This window comes from Mercenaria mercenaria, chromosome 6 (genome assembly GCF_021730395.1).
Source record: "Mercenaria mercenaria strain notata chromosome 6, MADL_Memer_1, whole genome shotgun sequence".
In the NCBI taxonomy this organism is placed as follows: Eukaryota; Metazoa; Mollusca; class Bivalvia; order Venerida; family Veneridae; genus Mercenaria; species Mercenaria mercenaria.
Genome location: NC_069366.1, coordinates 5,769,722 through 5,795,332, shown reverse-complemented (window position 1 = coordinate 5,795,332; position 25,611 = coordinate 5,769,722). Strand labels below are relative to the sequence as shown.

Genomic DNA, 25,611 nt, shown 5'->3' with positions numbered 1-25,611 from the left:
GGAGCCAGAACATTGAAAACCATTTCTCATCAATAACTTGAGAACCATTTGACCTAGAACCTTCAAACTTCATGGGGTGATAGGTCTTATGGAGTAGATGACCCCAATTGCTTTTGGGGTCACTCAATCAAAGGTCAAAATCACAGAGGGCCTGAAAATGTTCATCTATCAGTTGGTCTGTCACACTTCATTTTTGATCAATAACTGGAGAACCATTTAATCTAGAACCTTCAAACTTTATAGGGTGATAGGGCTTATGAAGTAAATGACTCTTTTATTCTTTGGGTCACTCCATCAAAGGTCAAGGTCACAGGGGCCTGAACATGGAAAACCGTTTCTGATCAATAACTTGAGAACCACTTGACCCAGAATGTTGAATCTTCATAGGATAATTAGACCTGCAGAGTAGATGACCCCTATTGATTTTAGGGTCACTTGATCAAAGGTCAGTGTTAAAAGGGCCAGAATATGCAAACAGTTTCCAATCAGTAACTGGTGAACCATTTGGCCTAGAACCTTCAAAGTTTATAGAATGATTGGACATGCAGAGTAGGTGACCCCTATTGATTGTAGGGTCACTTGATCAAAGGTCAAGCTCACAGGGGCCTGAACATGGAAAACCCTTTCAGATCGATAACTTGTGAACCACTTGACCCAGAATGGTGAAACTTTATAGGATGATTGGACATGCAGAGTAAGATGATCCCTATTGTTTTTGAAGATACTCCTTGAAAGGTCAAGGACACAGAGGCTTGAACATGGAAACCGTTTCCTATTAATAACTTGAGAACCATTTGACCCAGAATGTTGAAACTTCCATAGGATGATTGGACATGCAGAGTAGATGACCCCGATTGATCTTGGGGCCATTCTTTCAGAGGTCAAGGTCACAGGGACCAGAACATAGAAAACAATTTCCAGTCTGTAACTGACCCAGAATGTTGAAACTTCATGGGATGATTGAACTTGCCAAGTAGATGATCCCTATTGCATTTTCGTCACTAAGCCAACCATCAGTGTCTCTTTGACGTTCGCTCCTGTCCCCTATTGCCTTCTTGCCTATTACTAATATGCTTTGGGGGAGACTTGCTTTTCTACAAAAGCATCTTCTAGTTTAAAATGATTTTACAGCAATGTTCCTTTAGTGACCCTCAACCAAAATGTTCAGTCCAGCTGTGATGCATTTCTGAGAGGGTTTTAATACTATATGAAAATCAGTGCAACAATTGCCAGCTTGAGGCGGGTTCATCCTAAGTTTTACTGGAAATACTTCAAAATTTCAGGTTGATGAAAATGTTGAGGACTTCTTCTCCAAACCGTCTACAGTCATTGTTAACAGTATACCTGAAAAGAAGGAGGAGACACCCTTCAAGAGTCCTAGGTATGTTTTGTTAAGAGAAGGAAATGTTTTGGCCAGCTATGCAGGTTGTAGAAATGTATGACTGATATTTTATGATGACACTGCACTGTAAACCAATTTATATAGACACTGAATAAGCCCCCACCCTTACCCACACTGCCCCAGTCCCCTTGAACAGAGACCACCTGACTGCATATCACTGATGTCATTTTCGATTGAAACATTTGCATTGTCCAGTAGTTTCACCTATAAATAAAAACCATGCGCAAATTAAGACTATAATTGTCTAGTTCTTTCAGGTATGATCTTTATATACTAGTCAGTCTAAGACAGTTCACTGTAAGACAGGTTGCAGAAAACAGTTTTCAGCCAAATCAGGTCAAGGTCGTACAGTGAAATCAAAGGGCGTAATTTTATATTTAGAATTTCATGTTTGCTTCATACAAGTAGCTCTTGTTCAAAGTAAGGTTATATGTTAGTAATATCTACAAACTGAATAGTAACTAGTTCTAGATAATATTTTTGAAATCAAAACTCACATACAATTCATTAATCAAAAATTGCCATCATAAATTTGAGTCATTTTAATGGTAAATATTTATACAAAATTTGTTTAGATTGGTCTATGGGTGCATTTTGAAATTTGTAAACAGTTTATAGGGAACCAGAGTACTTGGTCAGGTTGCTAAGATAAAGTAAGAAAAAAATTGTTGAAAAAAAACGAGTGTACCAGTATGTAGTTTATTTTAATAAATACAAAGCTAGGGGAAACAGTTCAAGAAGTATCTAAAGAACATTTCTAGGAAACTTGGGAAATACATATCTCACTGAATTGAGAATATTACAGATGTTTTACACAGTTAAAATGTCATTATAACATTTTCTCTTACTTAGTAAGATGCTTAAAATGATTTACTGCGAGCTCTGAATGCAAGCCTTTTTAGTGGGGTGCATTTACTTAGGACCAAGTGTAAACATACCTGTGTACTGTATTAAATTGGTTTACAGTGTGTAAAACACACATAGCAGATTGCAGCTGATTATGCTAGAACTTACATACTAGAATGTTAACTATATATCTATATACTCTTTACTTAATATATGGTCTTGCCATTGCAAAAAGGTACCTATTGATATAATAGTATCAGACTTATAATGATGCCAAAATGATCTGTTGATAAAAGTAGTGCACTAAAGATAGTGATCAAATGCAGTAATTGATTTAAAATGGACATTATATTGACATACTGCAATTGGAAATTAAGATCTGTTTAGAATATTTACATATGGTACCTTTTGACATGGCACATTTCAAATATCCAGACAGTGAGATCTGTTTGAGTGCAGTGGACTTAATTATTCTTTGTATCTATTCAGTATATCAAATTCAGTTCTAAACTTGTTTGAAACAGAAACCAGTTTCTTCTGAAAATATTTATATCTTCACATGTTTTCATGCATTTCATACTCTTATGACAATATGTAACCAAAATGCAGTACAGTTGGATGTTTTGTTTCTTAGGCCTTGAAAGATATTGACTGTGCAATAAAGATATTTTCTAGTGTGATGTTTCAAAAAGACTGCCTGATTTCAGTCCTACAATATCTGCCCATTTATAAAACACACTTTTTGTACCCCCTGGGACCACCCTTTAATCAGGAGTGTGTATTGTACACAGTTTAAGACAGTTTTCTGACCTTGAATTTTAATGCTAGCATTTCAGAATTATCTCTGCCAATGTACAACATAACAAATTCTCTATAAACCAGTATTGTTTTGCATTTGCCTAAAAAAATCCACCTGAATAAATGAGAACCTGCTTGTATAATTTCAAATGATACGACTATGCTGCTGAGAAAACTGGCCTGAGAAACAAGTCATCCTTTTGTAGGCCTAATGTATTTTCCATATTTACTTGTACCATTGTATAAAAGTAAACAACAATGCTTTGGGCATAAAAGCAGTAGTGGTGTTTACAAGCTTTTGTTAACAATAGGAGCAAAAGATTGTTTGCATATGTTGGCCGTGCAGGTCCTCATGGGAGAGCTTGAATTCATTACACATAGGATCGCAAGATTGGTCTTTGTGTAGATAACACATCGTGCTAATCAACTCCACAGGGACAACTTGTAATTATATGACTTAGTGTCTAAAGTTTTATCATTGTTTAGACTATATACTCTCAGTGACGATTTATATGAAATGGACATGTGTAAGGCAATTCCCTTGCTCATGTGATCTGAGTTGGGTAATGCTCATTTACTTGCAAACAACCAACCACTTGTGAACAACCAACTATCCATCACTGGTTAGAAGTCCAGTCATATACAGTAAGTTAAATAGACAGAAATAACTGTTCTGATTATCCAATGTCCGTAATGGTTAATGAAAAAAGGTGCAGGTATGAACCACAGGTTTACACTAACTGTGTATTTCTTACATAGAAATTATAATTGTGAGGTAAGCATGTGTAATATTTACAGTACAAAATCTACACCAGAAAGTAAGAAAAAAATGGGAGGATTTTTTAACTTTGCCCACAAAGACAAGGAACAAAAGGACCCAAAAGGAAAAGAACCAAAAAAGTAAGTTTTCAGTGTGCAAAATATGTGTTATATTCACTCTTACAGGAAGAATATAGGTTTTGTACAACGATAAATTCATACAGAAAATTGATAATAGCATTCTTTTCATTGACAGAATACAAATCATCCTCTTTTACTACTCATTAATTTGTCTTCCTTAAACCTTTCTTTATACTCTGTTTGATTAACTATAAAATCTTGCTGTTTTATGTCTGTACACAGTTTTTTTTCATATGGAAAATAAAGAGAAAATTTCTTCCTTAAACTTTTCTTATGTAATCAGTTTGGTTGACTATAAAACCTTGCTGTTTTATATCTGTACACAGTTTGTTTGTATGGAAAATAAAAATGTTGCTGTTTTCAGAAATTGTACAAATACCACAGAATTGATGCCCGGTATCTAAGAATACATGCAGTTGAAACTTAGTTGTTGCTATTGATTTTATAATAACTGCATGTTGTTGAAAAATAATTGTGAAATTAATCTTAAACCTTTAGCCTGCTGGCTAGTGATTTTGCCTTAATGACCAGTGCAGGCTGGTCATGGTCTGCACTGTTCGCTGTTATGTGAGTAAATTTTCAATGGACAACCCTTTGGATAATAAGTGGTACTGCCCAAATTGAATGACGGACCAGTCCATTTTAGAAATATAGCAGGGTAAATGTTAAGAGCTGCTTTTGACAGCTAGATTAGTAAAACAGTTCCGTGCTTCAAAGTTCATTGATGCTGTTATTGTTGGGTTTTTTTTTTTGTTTTTGTTTTGATAAAAGAATATAATGAAAAATAATTATAAAATATTTTCAAAATGCTTAAAGATATTTCATACTCACAATATTTAGGTGAGACATTGCACATCATAAATCATAAGCTATTTTTAACTGCAATTTCAGCTTTTTATTAGACAATTTTCTGGTTGGTGGAAAATTTTCAAGTTTTCCTATTTTCGTTTTAGGGGAGGTTTACTGTCTAAGCTACATGGATCACCAAAATCGAGCCCGTCTCCAAATAAGAGCAGAATTTCAAATGTTCAGGTATGCAGAATTTTTGGGTATTATCAGATATTGGTGTTGTGCGTATATCTCAAAAAGTATTATGTTAATCAGCATGTGAAGTTGAGCACATGGGCTTTTGTTTTGGGTTTCACTCAGCCAGACCAGAAATATAGCCCTTGGCTTAGTCAAAAATATGCATTAAATGTGAAGTTTTGCACCTGGGTTTTGTGTGGGATTTCATTCTGTCAGACCCAAGTTATGGCCCTTGACTTAGAAAAAAAATATGCATAAAGAGCATAATAGTTAGTGTCACATGTTTTTCAAAACATATTTGACCTAGAATCATTAAACCTTATAGGAATATTATTCAGTATGTGAAGTTGTGCATCTGAGGCTTTACTTGGGATTTAACCCCTCCTACTCCCTCCCTCTCCCCCCCACCCCCCAATAAGAAAAACAATTCTCTCTGTTTCTTTATTGTTACTTGATGATGTTTATTATCCATACTTGTACCCCCACCACACACCCCTGATAACTCATACCCCCAACCCAAAGTGATATAAAAGTTTAGATTGTCTTGCATTAATGCATTGTGCATGTAATATAATGAATGTACAGTGACAGGAGGTGATGGCACTAGGGTCCTATAGACACACATCTAGTTGTGTATGTGACTGCAGTATGCAGACCATGTATTTTGATATGCGAAGTTTATACAAGTGCATTTTGTATGTCATATATTCAGGTATATGAGCATTATGTATAATATAGGTGTCAAAATCTGGTAATTGGGGCTTCCATGGCCAAGTGGTTATTGTAGCTGACTTTGAATGGCTTGCCCCTTACCAGTGTGAGCTTGAAACCTGGTTTGGTTTGCAGAATTCTTCATGTGAGAAAGCTATCCAGCATGATGGTTATACCCAGGTGCCTGCCCGTGATGAGATGATGCTTGGAGGGGCACCAGGTGTCTTCCTCCACCATCAAAAGCAGGAAAAAGTTGCAATATGACCTGTAATTGTATCGGTGTAATTCTAAACCAAACAAATAATAGTAAATGTAAATGTTTAACAGACCCAATACCAGACATCTGTAAACATGGAATAGGTTATTATAATGCTGCACCTGTAAAATATCTATGTCAAGATTTAATCAAAGCAGAAGAGATTAAAAAAAATTCTAGTTCTATCTCTATAGTGATTACTGTCATTACACTTTCCCTGTCTGATAATTTAAGGAAGAGCCTGAAGAAGAATCCATTAACAAGAACAACAGTGGTCTTACTAGAAGTACAACTGAAAATTCATCATTACGAGGAAGTATGGACAAAAAATCTGAAAAACCAAAGGATGATCAGTCACCTAAAGTACCAAGAAGTGCTACAGAAAATGTTTCACTAAGTGGTAGTTTAGACAGAAAGTCTGATAAATCGGACACCATCAGTACAAAATCTGATTCTGATAGTTTAAGTAGAAAATCTGACAAGTCTAATAGTTTAGACAGTAGGAAATCTGACAAGTCTGGAGACAAATCACCAGTAAATGTAGCAGAAAGTGAACCAGCAAAAAGTGAGGACGTGAATAAAGCTAAGGATGATAAGAGTGAATCAAGTAGCGAAAATGAGACAGAAGAGACCACTGGAAAAGGAACAGAGGCTGATAAAGATAAAGTGGAAAATGGAGATGCTAAGAAAGAAGAAAAGAAACCATTACAACTTCCAAGTACTAAAAGGTCATTCAGTAAAGCTGATGCTAAGAAAGAAAAAGCTTCTGATGATACTGTTGAAGAAAAGTCAGAAGAGAAAGATGCTTCAAAGGAAAGTGTCAAAGATGAGAAAGAAAACAAGGAAACTGAGGATCTAGTTGAAAAGAAAGAACAGGAGGAGGTTAAGGAAGAAGTAAAAGGTATGTTGATTTCACATGTTCAGGTGCTTGAACATATTTTTACAGTTTGCATAAGTTCTGCTAGAAATGATAAGAAAAGCACATTTTCCAGAAGCACTGTTTGCTTTGGTTGGAAAAGAGGTCTGGCTCATAAAGAACAGCAACATTGAGACTGAAAATGGTTTTCACGCAATAACTAAAGAATGCCTTGGCCTCTGCATAAGATAATTGCATGTGATTATTAAACAAACACTTTTGTTTTTGGTGTCAGTAGGTCAAAGGTAAAGGTCACAGTTACCTTAAGACTATAAATGGTTTCTGCTCAGTAACTTAAGAAACGTTGGACCTACTGCCTTCATAGGATGATTGCCCGTGTTTATTAGGTGACCTCAATTGGGGTCAGTAGGTCATAGGTCAAGGTCTTGGTGACCTTGAGATTGAAAGTGATACCTGCTGGCTTTGGTCTACATTTTTCAATCTTCTATGGGTTGATTACCTATGTCAGTAGATATACATTTATTTTGAGGTCAGTAGGTCAAAGGACAAGGTCACAGTGACCTAGAGACTGAAAACAGTTTCCACTCAATAATTTAAGAAATCATGAACTTACTGCCTTCAAACTTCACAGTATGATTGCCTCTGGTCAGTAGATGACCTCTTTTGTTTTAGCGTCAATAGGTCAAAGGTAAAGATAATAGTGTTCTCAGGACTAAAAATGGAACAGGCCATCTTTGGGGGCATATGCGTTTTACAAACAGCACACTTGTTAGATCAAATTAGCTCTCTGACTCACCTATGCTTTGTATTAATAGAAACTATGGACATTTTGATTTACAGATTCTGAGGCAGAGAAAGACAAGGAGGAACCAGATAAAACTGATGAGAACAAACCATTAAGTGTTGCCAGGAAACCTGGGGTACCAGGGGGTATAGGCTTTGGTCTTAATATAATGGCAGACTTAAAGGCTAAACAGGAGAAGAGAAGGTCACAGGTAAAGTTATCTGATTTGAATTATCATACCTTGATTTGTGTTTACTTCTGTAACCATCATTCTCCCTCCGCCAATGGGAGCCGAATATAGGTTTGGCTTGTCTGCCCCTCTGGGGTCATTTTTAAGACATTGTTATTTGAATGAAATTTAGTTAGACTGTATAATGCTATAGAGAAATGGACTGGTCTAAATTTCATTCAGATTACCAGAGGAACACAGGAGCTATGGTCTGTATGTTAAGGGTATTACTTTTGCAAACTGCATAGGTCCATTTATGCTTATTGACTTCAGCTAGAAATGAGATGTTGCTACCAAACTTGGTACTTATGCAGCTTCCTGAGAGACAAGAGGGATATGTTCTGGCCACTGGGATGAAAGTTAAGTTGCTATTACTCAAAATAAAAAAATAGTTTCTGCTTAGATACTTTAGATATGAATGAGGTATTGTGATCAAACTTGTCATATAGGTAGCTAGCACAGAGACCAAGGTTCAGTTGCATGTGTGCTTGCTTTAGTCAAGATCCCTTACTATAAATAGAAAAAAAATAGATTTTTCATTCAGTATCTACAGTTCGGACAGCTGTGTAACAGCAATCTTTAGTGAGTTTCAAAGCCACTGCATAGACGAGCAAGTGATTGGAAGTCTGCTACCTTAACCACTCTGCCACAGAGGTACCAACTTGTGCAGAAGACATCAAAGTCAGAAATATGGTGAACTTATTTCAGGCTAAGGTACTTCTGAAAAATTGCCCTCAGCAAACAATCAGTTGGTGAAAATTCTTTTATGCTTTTGTTGCAGATGCCAAGTAAGCCAGCTGCGCCACCACCTGACCAGACAGAAAATCGAGGATCTGCGGCAGAAGAAAAGAAGTCACCATTTGGTCTACACAACCTTAAACCTGTAACAAAAACTGTGCCAAAGGAAAATACTAGTGCACCAGTTAAACCATCGGACAACAAGTCCAGTGATTCAGTTAAGAGTGCTGAAGTTCCTGCACTAAAGACTAGAACTGGAAGTGTAGGGACAGATAACAAAGGTGGTAGTTCTGATACTAAAACTGTGACCCCAGTAGCTAAAGCTGATCAGAAGGCAATGAAAAACAATTCTTTGAAAGATTCAGGAGCAGAAAAACCTTCAGTGACACCTAGACCGTCAGGTTTGTCGACTTCCTACCAATTCATAGTAGTTCACCAGGTTTTCATATCCTCAGGTACACAGTATGTAAGGGCTGTAATGGAGTCACGTATGTCTGTACTTTCTTGAGGTATATCTCTGAAACCATTTACTGGATGGTTTTCAAGTTACTACACAATTTGCATCATAATAATGTGATAAGAACCACATACAAATAAGTTTATTGGTCCAAAGTGAAGGTCACACCTTGAAGACAAAGGTCAGATAATAATTTTCGTGAGGGACTAATTTTTGTTGTTGAGTAGATCCAAGAAATTACAATGTAATCTTAACTTTTTGTCCTCCATATATTCTAAACCACTGGATGGATTTTCATAAAACTAGCATTAATTGTTAACCTCATCAAGACAACATGCAGTGGGCATACTCCAGGTTAATAGGTCCAATGTCATCAAAGGTCAGGTTGCTTTATTTCATGTCTGCTCCATATCTTTTTAAACTAACAGGATTTTCATATAACCAGCTTCAGTTGTTTACCTCATCATGATGGAGAGTGTAAAATCAACGTCACTAGGTTCAAGGTCAAGGTCATAGAATGGCATGTCTGTGCATTAATCACCTTCAGTGATAGCTCTAGTTGGGTGTGGCATCATTAGATGAATTTAATTCATTTATCATGACCTTGGGGTCAACGTTTACCTGTCCAAAGAGGCTTTGAAAATTCGAAAGTCTTCTACAAAAGTGCAAGGGTTACACATAAGATATTTTACCAATAGTATTAGTTAGTTGTTCTGTAGATCTACCGATTAAAAAAAAAATTGGATTTTTAGCTCGACTATTCATAGAATAGTGAGCTATTGCACTCGCCCATGCGTCGGCGTCGGCGTCCGCGTCCCGATTTTGGTTAAGGTTTTGTATGTAAGCTGGTATCTCAGTAACCACTTGTGGGAAAGGATTGAAACTTCACACACTTATTCACTGTGACAAACTGACTTACATTGCACAGGTTCCATAACTCTATTTTGCTTTTTTACAAAATTATGCCCCTTTTTCGACTTAGAAATTTTTGGTTAAGGTTTTGTATGTAAGCTGGTAGCTCAGTAACCACTTGTGGGAATGGATTGAAACTTCACACACTTATTCACTGTGATGAACTGATCTACATTGCACAGGTTCCATAACTCTATTTTGCTTATTTACAAAATTATGCCCCTTTTTCGACTTGGAAATTTTTGGTTAAGGTTTTGTATGTAAGCTGGTATCTCAGTACTTACTAATGGGAATGGATTGAAACTTCACATACTTGTTCACTATCATGATCTGACATGCACTAAGCAAGTCCCATAACTCTACTCTCTTTTTTTTCAAAATTATGCCCCTTTTTCGACTTAGCAGTTTTTGGTTAAATTTTTGTATGTAATCTGATATCTCAGTATCCACTAATTGGAATGGATTGAAACTTCACACACTTGTTCACTGTCATGATCTAACATGCACTGTGAAGGTCCCATAATTCTACTTGGCATTTTTACAAAATTATGCCCCTTTGATTTAGCAGTTTTTTTGTTAAGTTTTTGTATGTAAGCTGGTATCTCAGTATCCACAAATTGGAAAGGATTGAAACTTCACACACTTGTTCACTGTCATGATATGACATGCAGTACAGAGGTTCAATACCTCTACTTTGCATTTTACAAAATTATGCCCCTTTTTCAACTTTTGTATTCATTCAATTGACAAGGCTGTTGAATAGTCGAGCATTGCTGTCCTCCGACAGCTCTTGTTTTTCATCCCAGTTTGATTATAAAACCTCTAAATCAGCCTTTTTAATGTGCAATGTAATGATCTGAAGCATGAGTATTTGACACAATGTTATCTTAATTTGCAAATTTTCAACAACAAAAAGCAATTTGACCAAGATGACAGCTTTTTGATTTGACGTCATACTGTTCCACTGCTTCAGAGATAATAGATTTTACTGATATGAAGTTTAGGAAGTGAAGTGAGCTGAAAATTTTGACTAAAATGATTGACATCTAAGTTTTTGGATATCAAAAATGTATGCTGGCCAGATATAAGGGGGCACGGCATGTGCAGCCTATTCAACTCTCCCACCCCCTAAGTTGGATTTACCCTTGTCTTTCTAAATATATGTTTAATTCTCACAAATAAAGCATACACTTAGCAAAACTTGATGTTGAATATAACAGAGCCACAATTGAGCAATAAAAGGCTTAAGTTTTTCCTATGTTTCAGGTTTCAACAAGCCTCCTCCACCAACCAGACCAAAGCCCCCGATCACAACCAGCAAACCTACTCCAGCCCCAAGGAAAAGTCTTTCCAGTACTGATAGTACAGAGCATGGTAAGCATTTTTTACATTTACCAAACAATTTTTATGTTTGATTTTCAAAAGTCTACAGATGAACTTTTACATCCTACCATAGAGGTGTTGGGACTATTTCTGCCTGTTTTGTATTTTCCTCAGTGCTTCACTGAAATTAGGCTGCTTTTTTAAGACAGTACAATCAAACTTTTTTCTCTCGAACTCAGATAATTCATGCAGTGCCCTTTGCTCGAACTCATTGTCAGACAAAGTATCTGTATAATGTATATTGTTTGATGGCGCAAACTAATGATAACTCAAACAAATTTTTTCAGTCCCGTTCAGTTCGAGCGAACGAAGTTTGAATGTATATCAAAGATTCAGTCTTCATTTCATATGTACATGATAATCTATTTGCACCTATTGATGGAGACAGTTTTTATTCTTGCTTAAGATGTACTATGTTAAACAATCCCTGTTATTGCATGATATCTAGGGTATAACAAAATTAAATTTGCTAAGGAGCTGAATATCCCAGTGTATAATTTTGTATATTACACCAGTTCGATATCGACATTCATACGGTAAGTTTGATATAGCATGCTTTATTTCAATAGAGTTACGGTTTTGTTAGTTCTGTTTGGTTCTGTTTAGTTCTGTTTGCATGGAGTTTACTACAACTACATCAGAACATTGTATACTCAACACCCTTTTCCATCCAATTGAAATGAAGCTTGATATGCATAATCGACATGTAATGAACACATGCATATTTTGGGGGTTTTCATATCCTGTTGGTGTTGTTGTTTCTGGTTGTTGTTTCTTTGTGTTACTGCCCAGACTTGTGGACTCACAAGCATTTTCAAAGGGAATGTATGTGTTAATTTCTTGTTAAATAGTGATGTTAAGATTTCATATGTATTCTTAACTAGGCCTAGAATTTGAAGAAAAGGGATAGTGCTAAAGTAGAAGATGTACATACAATATATGTTTTAGAATGTAACTCTGAAAAGAAAGTGGATATGAATAGAGCTTCATTTCATTTTTTTCTGTAGACTGAGAATGAGCGATTACAGGCAATTTCTAAATATGAAATCTTAATTTGTACAATTTTAAGTAGTCTTTTCCCAAAACATTCTTGCATGTTTATTATGAACCTGTATGTTCTGTGTAGTTCTAGCATTACTGAGATTTCTTTCTAAGGATTTTGGAAGATGGTGATTTATGTGTTGCCAATCTTTGTTTCAATGCTTGCTAGTTTTGTTCATGTATTCAACTTATTTGTCTGAATCCTTCAATAGGCATCGTCTTGGCTGATGAATATTAAATGCTACCTTGGTTATAGAACTAGAAATTCACAACTTCATTAATTGTATTTTCAACTTTGGCAAGAGGTTTTGAAGAAAATATTGTATCACTCAAAAATGGTAAGAGCTCAGATATTTTGCACATGTATTCTGAGAATTTTGTCTTGAAACAGAGGTAGTCTATCTTTAACCTTTAGCCTGCTGGCAGCAAGAGATTTTGTCTTTGTGACCAGTGCAGATCATGGTCTGCACTGTTCGCTATTCAGTCAGTAAATTTTCAGTGAACACCCCTTTGAATAATAAGTGGTACTGCCCAAAATGAATGATGGACCATTTTAGAAATGTAGCAGGGTAAAGGTTAATATATATTGATCATTCAGTCAGCCATGCGTATTTGAATTACTGTTTTACGTGTTTGTTTGCATGTGTTATTTTCTTTCTATAAACTTGAACAGATGAAGAAATGAATAAACCAGGAAAGAAGCCTGCTGAAGGGGGTGTGGTATACGACTCTGCCACTTTGAAAATGTCAGTGAAAGACAAAATCTCAAAGTTCAGGAGTTCAGGGAGTGAAAGTGAAGCTGGTAAAGGGAAGCCACTCTCACAACCTGAGAAAAAGGAACATGTGATTTCAAGAGATAGTAAGAAAAGTGACTCACTGCCAAGTGATTCAGACATATCCAATGCCGAGAAGTCTTCATCTTTGTCAAAGGAAACAACTCCATCTGATATTAACAAAGGGGAAACAACTCCAGAAGGTTGTGTTTTGATTTATGCTCTAAGAAATTAATATTTTAGTAAATCCCAGACAGTGTAAGAGACAACAGTAAAATCTCATGACATGTGTGCCACTTAGATGGAGGTCACAGCGGCAAATTATAATTTATATTTATAGTTCTCTTTCTCCTTGGTTTTGTTATATGCATGTCTGAGTCTTTCTTTTGAGTTCAGTTCCGTTTTGTCATTCTAAGTGACACTTTGCATGGCTGTGTTTATCTTAACTTGATCAGTTCCTATAAAATTTTCAATTACACCAAATGAAAAACCACATTTGACTTTTATGTTTGTTTTGAAAATAACAGGTAAAGTATGTACAAAATTTATCTAATTAATAAATTGTAAATTAGTAGGGTCAGCAGACATAGGCTGTGACAAGCTGCTGTAAACAAAAGTTTTATAGATATGTGACATCATTTAATTTCACTGTCATTAAAATTTTGTGGTTTTAGCTTTTTCTTCAGGAAATGAATTCTTACAAATTAATGGGATTTTTATGTGCTTGTTGAGGTTTGATACAGTGAATTTATTGCAACAGCCGCATGTATGTAGCATTTGTTCTGTCTGGTGACGAGAATGACAAGGGAGCAGATTCTAATGTTAATACAACAAAATATGTGTGGTTTTTAAAAATGAATGGTCTACAAAAATATAAGAAATGAATTTTTATCAGGAGAGAATGGGGTCATGCGCAATGAATGACAGAAATATGATCCGACTATATTAATCATGAATTGCTCATGGATTTGCTGGTTTATCTTGTTTTAATTCCAAAATTTCCAAAATTATATATTATCCATAAATTATACATTCATTTCTTAAAGGAACAATCACAGATTCAGTCCCTGTGCAAGTCTCCAGGATGATTTGAAGACATTTTTTCTCCGATTTATATGGTAGCATCCACTTCTTTTGGAAAGCAAGTTAAACTAACCTAAAATCCAGAAAAGCTGGTACCTAGGTTAAAACAAAACAAACTGTAAACAAGGAATTGTTATATTGTCTCATATTACAGCTGGTGACCTTGACCTTCGAAAGATTGAGGAGAATACAAGCATGACAGATAGTGGTATAGTAGACGACTCGCCGAGGTCTTCTGTGAAAGACACACTGTCAAAGTTTGACAGCAACGATGTAGGATTGAGGAAACATGGATCTCTGCCTAGACATATGAAAAAGGAAGATGCTGTGAATGGTATATCTTTAAAATGAACTCTTTTTCATATAATTTAAGACTTCGTTGACAGTAGGGACATCACATTTGAGTCATCATTCACAGTTTGGTTAATGTCTCTGGATGGGTCAATATTTTGCTGACCCCCAGCTCTAATGATGATGAAAGTTTATCAGATTAGTAAATAATATAACTAATTACTTAAATTAGTTAGTTTTGTGCACTTCTGAAGTATTTATTACCTGTGATTATTGACCACTGAGCTTGCCTTATGGGTCCGTGCTTTTTTGTGTTTGTGTAAACAGAAGCCTAGAGACAAGATGGTTACCTGGTTTAGGGCTGTAGCGAGTATCCGAGTACTGAGATATTCACTTGTTACACCTGAAAATCGAGTATGAATATTCGTTATCTCTGAAATCGTTGAATCACAATCTTTGTGAAGTGTTAACATGATATTAATAAATCCTATTCTAGAAGCTTTATAAACTTTAAACAAATATATTTTGTGTACCATAATGTGCGACCATTCGAAATTAAATAGATCATAAATTAAAATTATGTAAAGCTAGTAGTGTTGTGTTTTCGAACAGAAAATATCAGAGTACGTGAAAATTATTGGAATTGTGCTACCGAAGTACATAAAAAGTTAATTGCACAACTTACAGTTCTAAAAGTAGATTTATTTTATAAAAATAGATTTTAGGGAATAATGTCAGTTTATTTGTTAACAAGACTCGTAGAACACGAAATGCCCCCCTTAATGCATTCAGTAATTGCACAATGAACTGAAATTATTTGGTCACTGTGCACAAAAGTTCTACTGTTTGGGTCAATGTGACCTTTACCTTTGACTTTCTGACCACAAAATCAATAGGGGTCATCTGCTGGTCATGATCAACCTCCCTATTAAGTTTCGTGATCCTAGGCCTAAGCGTTCTTGAGTTATCATCAGGAAATGGTTTAACTGTTCTGGGTCACTGTGACCCTGACCTTTGTCCTACTGACCTAAAAATCAATAGGGGTCATTTGCTGGTCATGACCAACCTCCCTATCAGCTTTCATTAACCTAGGCCAAAGTGTTCTTGAGTTGTCATCCAGAAAACATTTAAACAGTTCCGGATCACTGTGACCTTGACCTAAGACCTACTGACCTCAAAATCAAAAGAATTCCTCTGCTGACCATGATAAACTTCCATATTTAGTTTTGTGATCCTAGGCCCAAGCGTTCTCAAATAATCATCCGGAAATGGTTTACTGTTCCAAGTCACAGTGACCTTGACCTTTGACCTATTGACCTCAAAATCAATAGGGGTCATTTTCTGGTCATGATCAACCTCCCTATCAACTTTCATGATTCTAGGCCCAAGCGTTCTTGAGATATCTTCCGGAAACCGTTTAACTGTTCTGGGTCACTTTGACCTTGACCTTTGATCTACTGATCTCAAAATCAATAGGGTCATCTGCTGGTTATGACCAGCCTCCCTATTAACTTTCATAATCCTAGGCCCAAGCATTCATGAGTTACATTCGGAAACCATTTAATTGTTCTGGGTCACTGTGACCTTGACCTTTGACCTGCTGATCTCCAAATCGATAGGGGTCAATTGCTGGTTATGACCAACCTTCCTATCAACTTTCATGATCCTAGGCCGAAGCATTCTTAAGTTATCATCCAGAAACGGATTGGTCTACATACCGACCGACCTACAGACCGACCGACATCTGCAAAACAATATACCTCTCCTTCTTCGAAGGGGGGCATAGAAAAAGGTGCTCTCTTTTATCTGTGAGGTCCAGTTACCTCCAGAAATATTATGTATTGTCTTGTTCATTAACAGATTCATCTTTAAATCCCTAAAAAATGTAGGATTAAATAGCAGTGGTAAAGTTCAATATCCATTTAGTAAATATTAATCATCAATTTCTACTTTTAATGTTCTTGTTACTTGTAGTTCAAATTTGTCTCTTTTTATATCTGCAGTACATGATTAACTTTGTATAGCCTGGTGAAGAATCGCTTCCTCTCTGGTTGGCTCTAGTTTGGCTAAGTTATTGCATAACTACTAATAAAATGCAATGTGTATTTTGGAATATTGTTACTTTATGTTCTTTTCAAAGATCTGTCAAAAGTGCATACTATATAGTGGTATCAGGGTCAGTACCGTTTTGTTAAAATGTTATAAGTCCTGAAGAACGACCATTTTAAATCATTATGTATTTCAGTTTGATTGTATAATTTATTTTCAATAAAGTAAAAGTTTTGTAATATGAAAATAGAATACACCTAAATTATTAATATGATATCATGAGGCCAATAAGTTTCACTTTTGCGGCGTATGCCATTTCACTGAAGGCAACTGGCTAGGCATTCATTTGGCTTCCTGGCACTGCCCGGGTCTATCTGGCATACTCCGATGTGCGCCAGTCTTGCGAGATAGGCAGAGCGGCTAATAATATATTTTCACGATAAAAAATCAGGTAAACATTTGGAATTTGGGGTTAATACCAGTTAAGGTAGAAACATACAGCAAGAAATAATTTGCTAACTTATTTGGAACCTTGCCACAATTGAAAATTATAACAAATTGGAAATTTACAGAAGCATTCATTTATTAGCTCATCTGATTTTTTGAAAAAAAATGATGAGTTATTGTCATCACTTGAGCGGTTGTCGGCGTCGGCGTCGGCGTCGGCGTTGCCTGGTTAAGTTTTATGTTTAGGTCAGCTTTTCTCCTAAACTATCAAAGCTATTGCTTTGAAACTTGGAATACTTGTTCACCATCATAAGCTGACCCTGTATAGCAAGAAACATAACTCCATCTTGCTTTTTGCAAGATTTATGGCCCCTTTTGTACTTAGAAAATATCAGATTTCTTGGTTAAGTTTTATGTTTAGGTCAACTTTTCTCCTAAACTATCAAAGCTTTTGCTTTGAAACTTGGAATACTTATTCACCATCATAAGCAGACCCTGTACATCAAGAAACATAACTCCATCTTGCTTTTTGCAAGAATTATTGCCCCTTTTGGACTTAGAAAATCAGTTTTCTTGGTTAAGTTTTATGTTTAGGTCAGCTTTTATCCTAAACTATCAAAGCTATTCCTTTAAAACTTGCAACACTTGTTCACCATCATAAGCTGACCCTGTACAGCAAGAAACATAACTCCATCCTGCTTTTTGCAAGATTTATGGCCCCTTTTGGACTTAGAAAATATCAGATTTCTTGGTTAAGTTTTATGTTTAGGTCTACTTTTTCTCTTAAACTATCAAAGCTATTGCTTTAAAACTTGCAACTCTTGTTCACCATCATAAGCTGACCCTGTACAGCAAGCAACATAACTCCATCCTGCTTTTTGCAATAATTATTGCCCCTTTTGGACTTAGAAAAATCATTTTCTTGGTTGAATATTATGTTTAAAACAACTTTTCTCATAAACTATCAAAGCTATTGCTTTAAAACTTGCAACAGTTTTTCACCATCATAAGTGGACACTGTACATCAAGAAACATAACTCTATCCTGCTTTTTGCAAGAGTGATGGCCCTTTTTAGACTTAGAAAATCATGGGTAGGACAATATTTCTATTATACAAAAAAAATCAGATGAGCGTCAGCACCCGCAAGGCGGTGCTCTTGTTAATAAACTAGCAAGAATTTTTTTGCCACTTACATGACCAGGATGTCCTGGGTTAAGTGAAACAAATTAACCCGTAGTGACTGACTGCAAGCATTGCTGAACGACTATCAAAATGCTTCAACATAATTTTAGTCTTTCTCTGATGACCTGTATTAATTTTCACTATTTTTATTGTTTTGACAACAGAAGTCCTGTTCTTATATTTGTAATTAAACTTGTGTATATGATGACACAATACACAGTTATATTAGCATGATCAGATCATTGTTTATTAAGATGATTATGTCTGTATTATCCTTATAATAAGGTTCGTGGTTCGATCTGTGAATTGTTGGTTCTTGTGGATCAGATCGCTTCATACCTGTCGATCTACAGCCCTAATCTGGTTTACAGAAATAGCTTTTTGTAACATACATAAATGACAGCATTTTAACGATGTCAAAATTTTGGCATCTTCATTTATATTTTGAATTTGTATTTATTGGGAATCCAAAAATAGATGATGCTTTTTGTTTTGTTCGTTTTTTCAGATGGTGAGGAAAGTCCAAAGCGTCCTAAGTCAATGTTTGCTTTGGTTGATAGTCGTCCTGACCTGAAGAAACCAGCAGAAAATAAAGCAGTAATTCCGGAGGAGAAAGAAAAAGACTCACCTACAGAGGAAATTATACTTGTGTGATCATAGTGTGTAATAACATTGTGCCATGGCACACTGTAAAATTGTATACCTCTAGTTGCTAAGATAATGGAATGCTTTTTAATTAACAAAAAATTAATACACAACAAAGTCACTCTCCTTAAATGTAGTAAAATATTACATAGAACTTTATTTTGCTTTTACCTGCAGAATAAAAAGAATTAGCTCAAGTTTGGTGTTTTTCTTTGGAACAAAACTAGGTCAAATAATTTTTTTTGTACTAACTCAGTTTTCCTTGTATAAGATTAAAAATTTAGAAAGGATAAGGGAGGATTAAAGTTGAAGAGGAGAGCTTGGCTGATCTGACTGAATTTTGGCATGAAAGTTTGTTATTCAGCAATAAAGACTTTCTGCGCAAAGCTGTTGTCAATTTCTCTGTATAGGAGTTTGTGTTCTGAGAAATAGATGTAGTTAGAGATTTATTTACTGTTTAAAATTTTTTTTTAGTACCGGTACTTACACAAATTAGTGCTTTATCATGTTTATGATTATTGCTTATATGTTACATTATGTATATACGTACATTTTGTTACCGAGACTTGCATTATCCATAGTGAAATATATTATCAAAGTCACTTATATATTTACTGTTCATGTATTGAAACAAGACTTGATTGTAAGTAGACCTGTAAATATTTCTTGAGATTTTCAAATAGGGTTCCAATTTACACATCTAGAAAGGGTACCATTACACAACCCTTACAAAACATTATTGCTGTGATGGTGTTGTATTTACGTTTTTTAATGTCATAATGCAAACTGACCAGATTGTGCTACCATAACGTCACTGCTGAGATTTTACCTTTAAATTATTGTTGACTATTAAATTCAGAGTGTTTCAGCATGTTTTTCAAGCTGAAGGATGTAAGATCGAGCCTCATTTTGTTGACACTACATTGGCCTGCAGTCATTATTTTGTTAATATGATTTTGTGGTTTTTGAAAAAAAAGTACAGAAATATTTTTACCTACTAAAAGCTTTGAAATTTCTTTAATTTGCAAAAATGAATGGGTATTTGATCTTGTGAATCAAAATCTTGTTAACTTGAAATATATTAGTAGCTTCCAAGGTTTGAGTATTTAGAGGACATTGAAAGTTTTCATACTTACTGATATAATTGTTAGGCATTTTTTAAAACGGTGATAAAGATACAAAATTCCATGAAAATTTTGACTCTTGAAACTAATAGACTTTACTGATGGACCAGGTAGAGAAATAAAAATGTATTCTGTTATAAATTTGTTTGAAAGAATTATTAGTAATTTACCACATCACATTCCAAAAAAAAAAAAAAAATCATATTTTAAAATGGTTGTAAATTAGGACCAAAATCATCTGTGTTAGCTTAGGGAACAATTACTGTTAATGCAAGTTCATTTTATTGTACAAGTTCATTTTACTGTCATATCTCTTATTATATGTAGACCACAAAACTATCATTGATGCATATAATAGGCGATAATTCCATGCATATGTTTTATCTGTATTTTTTTGGCAAAATTGTGCAATTTTGTATGTTTTAAGTGTATACAGGTATATGGACTTGCTACCATTTTCATTATGTATGTAACGAAGCAGTGAACTATTAAAGTTATTTGAATGAAATTTACAGAATGATGTAAGCAATTGAGACCTTGGAGAGATTGTTTCTTCATGCAAATGCATCAGCTAATGTCGACTTGGAATTGATTAAAAATGAGAAAATTTGACCTTATAGAATGTGTACACTATGAGAAAATATTATACTGTAGACTAGACTTATTAAATGTATTTACCAAATGTAGTCCTCATCTTTTTAATGCTTATGTTGGCAGAATCATGAACTGGTAAATGACCTTTTTTAGCTCACCTGAGCACAAAGTGCTCAAGGGTGAGCTTTTGTGATCGCCCTGTGTCTGTCGTCGTCAACAATTTGACTGTTAACACTTAGAGGTCACAATTTTGGCCAAATCTTAATGAAACTTGGTCAGAATGTTACCCTCAATAAAATCTTGGACGAGTTCGATATTGGGTCATCTGGGATCAAAAAGTAGGTCACCAGGTCAAATCAAAGGAAAAGCTTGTTAACATTCTGGAGGCCACATTTAAGATAATATCTCTATGAAACTTGGTCAGAATGTTAATCTTGATGATCTTTAGGTGAATTTCAAATCTGGGTCAGGTGGGATCAAAAACTAGGTCACCAGGTCAAATCAAAGGAAAAGCTTGTTAACACTCCAGAGGCCACATTTAAGACTATATCTTCATGAAACTTGGTCAGAATATTAATCTTGATGATCTTTAGGTCAAGTTTGAATCTGGGTCATGTGGGATTAAAAACTAGGTCACCAGGTCAAATCAATGGAAAAGCTAGTTAACACACTAGAGTCCACATTTATGACCATATATTAATGAAACTTGGTCAGAATGTTAATCTTGATGATCTTTAGGTCAGATTCAAATCTGGGTCAGGTGGGGTCAAAAACTAGGTCACCAGGTCAAATCAAAGGAAAAGCTTGTAAACACTAGAGGCCACATTTATGAAATATCTCCATGAAACTTGGTCAGAATGTTAATTTTGATGATCTTTAGGTCAAGTTCAAATCTGGGTCAGGTAGGGTCAAAAGCTAGGTCACCAGGTAAAATCAAAGTAAAAGCTTGTTAACACTCTAGAGGCCACATTTATGACTATATCTTCATGAAACTTGGTCAGATTGTTAATCTTGGTGATCTTTAGGGCAAGTTTGAATTTTTGTCATGTGGGGTCAAAAACTAGGTCACCAGTTCAAATCAAAGGAAAAGCTAGTTAACACTCTAGAGGCCACATTTATGACCATATCTTGATGAAACTTGGTCAGAATGTTAATCTTGATGATCTTTAGGTCAAGGTCAAATCTGGGTCATGTGGGTTAAAAAATTAAGTCACCGTGTCAAATCAAAGGAAAAGCTAGTTATCACTCTAGAGGCCACATTTATGACTGTATCTTCATGAAACTTGGTCAGAATGGTAACCTTGATTATCTTTAGGTCAAGTTTGAATCTAGGTCATGTGGAATGTGACCTACTGACCTACTTTCTTGTTTTTTTAAGAAACAGCCTCGAAATTTGGATATGTACACTTTTGCAGACTGATCTTAAAACTGAATTTCAGTCACCATGATGGTGACCTACTGACCTACTTCCTTGTTTTTTAAGATACAGTCATGAAATTTGGATGACATGTACAGTTTTGCATACCGATCTTAAAACTGACTTTCAGTGACCATAAATATGACCTACTTTCTTAATATTTTAGCATCAGTTTGACATTTGAAACATGTAGCTCATATTACTCAGGTGATCATGACCCTCTTGTCTTTTTTTTTTTAACTTTTCATTTTGAAATGTCATGTTTAAAGCAGGTTATTAATAATTCAGTTGTGGCATGTGTAAAACTTTTAAAATTGCTACCAAAAATATTTTGTTTTCACTGTCTTACATTTTGCTTATGTCTGAATGTAGCTAGTGGCAAAATTTAATGGCTGTGTATACATTGTATATATAGAAAAACAAATATAAATATTGTTTCGAGTTGAAATTGTTGAATTTTTTTGTTATATGATTCTGTTCAAACAGTTCAGTAGTTTACTGTGTTTCTGATAAAAAGTTACTGTATTTTACTTTGACTTGGTCGATTATACATGTACATGTAAGCACAAAATTGAACTTATAAATGATATAATGGCGTGAAATAGTAATCTCAGTTTGTCAGTTAATTTGCATAATTGCATTGTTATTCTGTATAGTATATATCTAAAGCAACTTGTTTACATTTTAATGTATAAAATTTAAGTTCTGGCAAAATATGTTAATACTTAACTTCAGGAAAGTGGCCTTCAGTTTAAGCTTGCGGATGTATGAATTCGTGAAAAGTTTTCCTCTGCTGTATATATTTGAGAAAAGCTTTCCTCTTTGCTGTAAAAATCTGTGAAAAGCATCCCCCTTTACTGTATAAATTTGTGAAAACTGTTCCACTTTTCTGTATAAATTTGTGAAAAGCATCCCTCTTTGCTGTATAAATTTGTGAAAAGTATATTTTTTCTTCAGCTAGAAGCTGTTACCGGTAGTAGAAAGGACTAAAACATTGGTCACAGCTCTGCATTTTGAATGTCAGCTACACATTTTTTTTTGTCCTACTCTTGAAAAGGTAGCTAGAACTGTGGTATTAACTTAATAAAATCTGTAAAAAGATCCCTTGGAAGCATAGAATGCAATCAAAAAAGAATAATAGCAGACTCTAGTCTGTTCATGAGAGGTAATGAAATGTGCAACACCTCTCACGCCCCCTAGCAACGGCTTAAGTGGAACTCTATTACACATCTATCGAATGGACTCCATGATCCCAAAGGACCACAAAGTCATATGTCAGAGGTTCCATTTCTTCTGTCAGTTGATAGCTTTTTTAGGTAAAAGATGCTTTTGAACTTACTGGTATGTCTTCTTAATTTTCGTGACAAATCAAGTGTTGGGACTCATTCAGAATTTCCTGTTGATCAGTTAGTACGATGGTTCAACAATCATGACAAAATCAGGTATCGTCACCCGAGTGCTAAAAGTGGATGTGCATTTGTTTGTTGGTGCAGTTATCCACTTCCTGCGCCAAGGTGACGAGATGTCTAAAATAAGAGAATGAAGTAATTGAAGTAGTTCACTAGTTTTACATATGCAATAATATTGAAGAGTGTTGATTTTGCCAATCTAGATTCAGTTTATTTTTTTGCATGGCCTGACGTTTATAACATAGGGAAGCCCGAAAAAGTCTGTGTGTACTGTTTAACGTAGTGCCTTCACTATATGGTGTTTACCAGTTCCAGTACTGTTGAATATTTGTGTCTATGCATTTTTGAATATTGGCCTTATTTTGTTCTGCTGCTAATTTAGTTTTATATTATTTTTGTATCAATCCTGCAACTGTTGGAAATACAGCGACTGAAGAAAGAGCAGATCTTTTTTTTTTTATTTATTGTTCATGACTTACATTTACATCTTTCTTTTTCATGTTTGTACATTTCTCGCTGCTGTAAATCAAAATGCTTTATACAATCCTCAAAGGAGCTTATGTTGTGTATAGAAGCTTTGATAGTTGTTTTGTAGCTATGTGTACATTCAATAAGAAAATTAGAGCAAGTGCAATATATAGTTTAGAAATGCATTACCTTGGTTAAACTATCAGAGTGGTGATGCCTTTTCTTTAAGGTAAATTTTGCATAGTGTCCATATTCATCAATGTTTAAAGTTTGTAACTTGGCCTTTAAAAAGTTAAATTTTCATTATGCTCTTGCATCGAATTTTGCCGGGACCGGACGAGGAGTTCGAACTTAGGGTGGTGTTCGAATTGACTGACTTTAATTGAAAGAAGTTTGACAGTACTGATACTTAAGACTAAAGAAAAGCAGATTCAGATTAGAATGTTTCTCAGAAGCTTTAAATATAGGTGTCAGGTCACTGTTCATGCAAAGACTTGTTATTGTTTAGTGTTTTATGGTGCTTTTGTTTGTTTGGTCAGCGTTATTTCTATGCACTTTGTTGACTTTGCCAAAATACTGTAATTGCCTCATATGAACTGCACTTCTATTTTTTTACGTTGAAAGCAGTCTTTAAGTAATACCAGATGATTTTTGTATTGCACAAAAGTGTACAAATCTGCTGTGGGGTGGGGGGTTATTTAAACACTTATAATTTAACAAATCTGGCTTCCATTTCTCCAATTTGTTTGCCAAGCTGACAGACAAGTGACTTAATATTCCTTTTGAAAATAGGTCAGAATGTGTGTACTTATAAATGCCCTAAAGTTTCAGAATGTACATCACTATTTGGGACAAAAATTAAGTGACATACAAACTGATATACATGTGCAGTTTCATAGTTAAATTTTAACTCCTCTAAAGAAGTTTTTGTTAAGTCTAAAAATAGCATTAATACATTGTTATACCTTTAAAAATTTATTGAAAATACATTCCCAGAGTTTAATTTGAATTATTTTGTGCATTAAATTTTATAATAACTAAAGTATTTCTTTACTCGAAGGAAAATAATATGCATTTTCACATTTTGCCATTCCCTTCCATCAGAATGTTCCGAGGTCTGTTGGGATTTCGTGTCAGACTCACAGAAGTACTCTGGTGAGCTAATAGTATGACATGCTGATGCAGGCCCCATGTTCTCAAAACATTTTCAGTCTTGGCAGAGTTTGATAATGAAACTATATTGAGTCTTTAGTCATTTATACCTAAATGACATGTTTTAAACCAGATGTTAAGTTCATTACCATTTCCAAATGACTATTCAGTATTGCTGGTCAGTCACAGCTGGAATTCGATCTTGAAGTTATAGTAAAAATTACTATCAAAATTTCAGTATCAAACTCAGCCGAGACCAAAAAATGTTTTGTGAACATGGGGCCAGGTCACAGTCAACACTATGTCATAAACCTTGAAAATTATCTCATTTCTTCATGGGAGATGTTATAGGTTGCTTATAAAACTGGGTAAGTAAATAATGATTCAGAGGGACAGGTTAAGGACACGTGGAGCTCTTTTGAAAACAAAGTAATCCAAGCGCATTCAGTACATATATTCATTGATGAAAAACTCACCTCTGGCCTTTGTTCATGATGTTACTATAGCAACCTATTGTATTTGCTTTTATATTTACTTACACAAATTTTATTAAATATTATATTTTCAGTCAGTTTCATGTTTTATTATATAAATGCAAATAAACCATAAACACAAT

The 25,611-nt window shown here is 35.0% G+C and overlaps 1 protein-coding gene across 1 annotated transcript; it reads left to right on the top strand.

The window, feature by feature from the left end:
* The first annotated feature begins 1,265 nt into the window (after positions 1–1,265).
* Positions 1,266–25,610, top strand: LOC128557560 (nucleolar protein dao-5-like). The gene is made up of 11 exons (XM_053545006.1): positions 1,266–1,381; positions 3,845–3,946; positions 4,900–4,978; positions 6,174–6,840; positions 7,657–7,811; positions 8,611–8,968; positions 11,203–11,310; positions 11,835–11,855; positions 13,034–13,336; positions 14,371–14,550; positions 18,695–25,610. The coding sequence occupies exons 2-11, from the start codon at positions 3,876–3,878 to the stop codon at positions 18,838–18,840; spliced, it is 2,088 nt and encodes a 695-aa protein (XP_053400981.1). The 5' UTR covers positions 1,266–1,381; positions 3,845–3,875; the 3' UTR covers positions 18,841–25,610.
* Position 25,611: the final 1 nt, after the last annotated feature.

What these genes read in the sequence shown, in the direction of transcription:
- LOC128557560 (XM_053545006.1), top strand. Translation starts at nt 3,876, where the DNA reads ATGGGAGGATTTTTTAACTTTGCCCACAAAGACAAGGAACAAAAGGAC. An exon ending in TCGATATCGACATTCATACG is followed by an intron (nt 11,856 to 13,033) that starts GTAAGTTTGATA and finishes AAACTTGAACAG; the next exon opens with ATGAAGAAATGAATAAACCA. An exon ending in AAAGGAAGATGCTGTGAATG is followed by an intron (nt 14,551 to 18,694) that starts GTATATCTTTAA and finishes TCGTTTTTTCAG; the next exon opens with ATGGTGAGGAAAGTCCAAAG.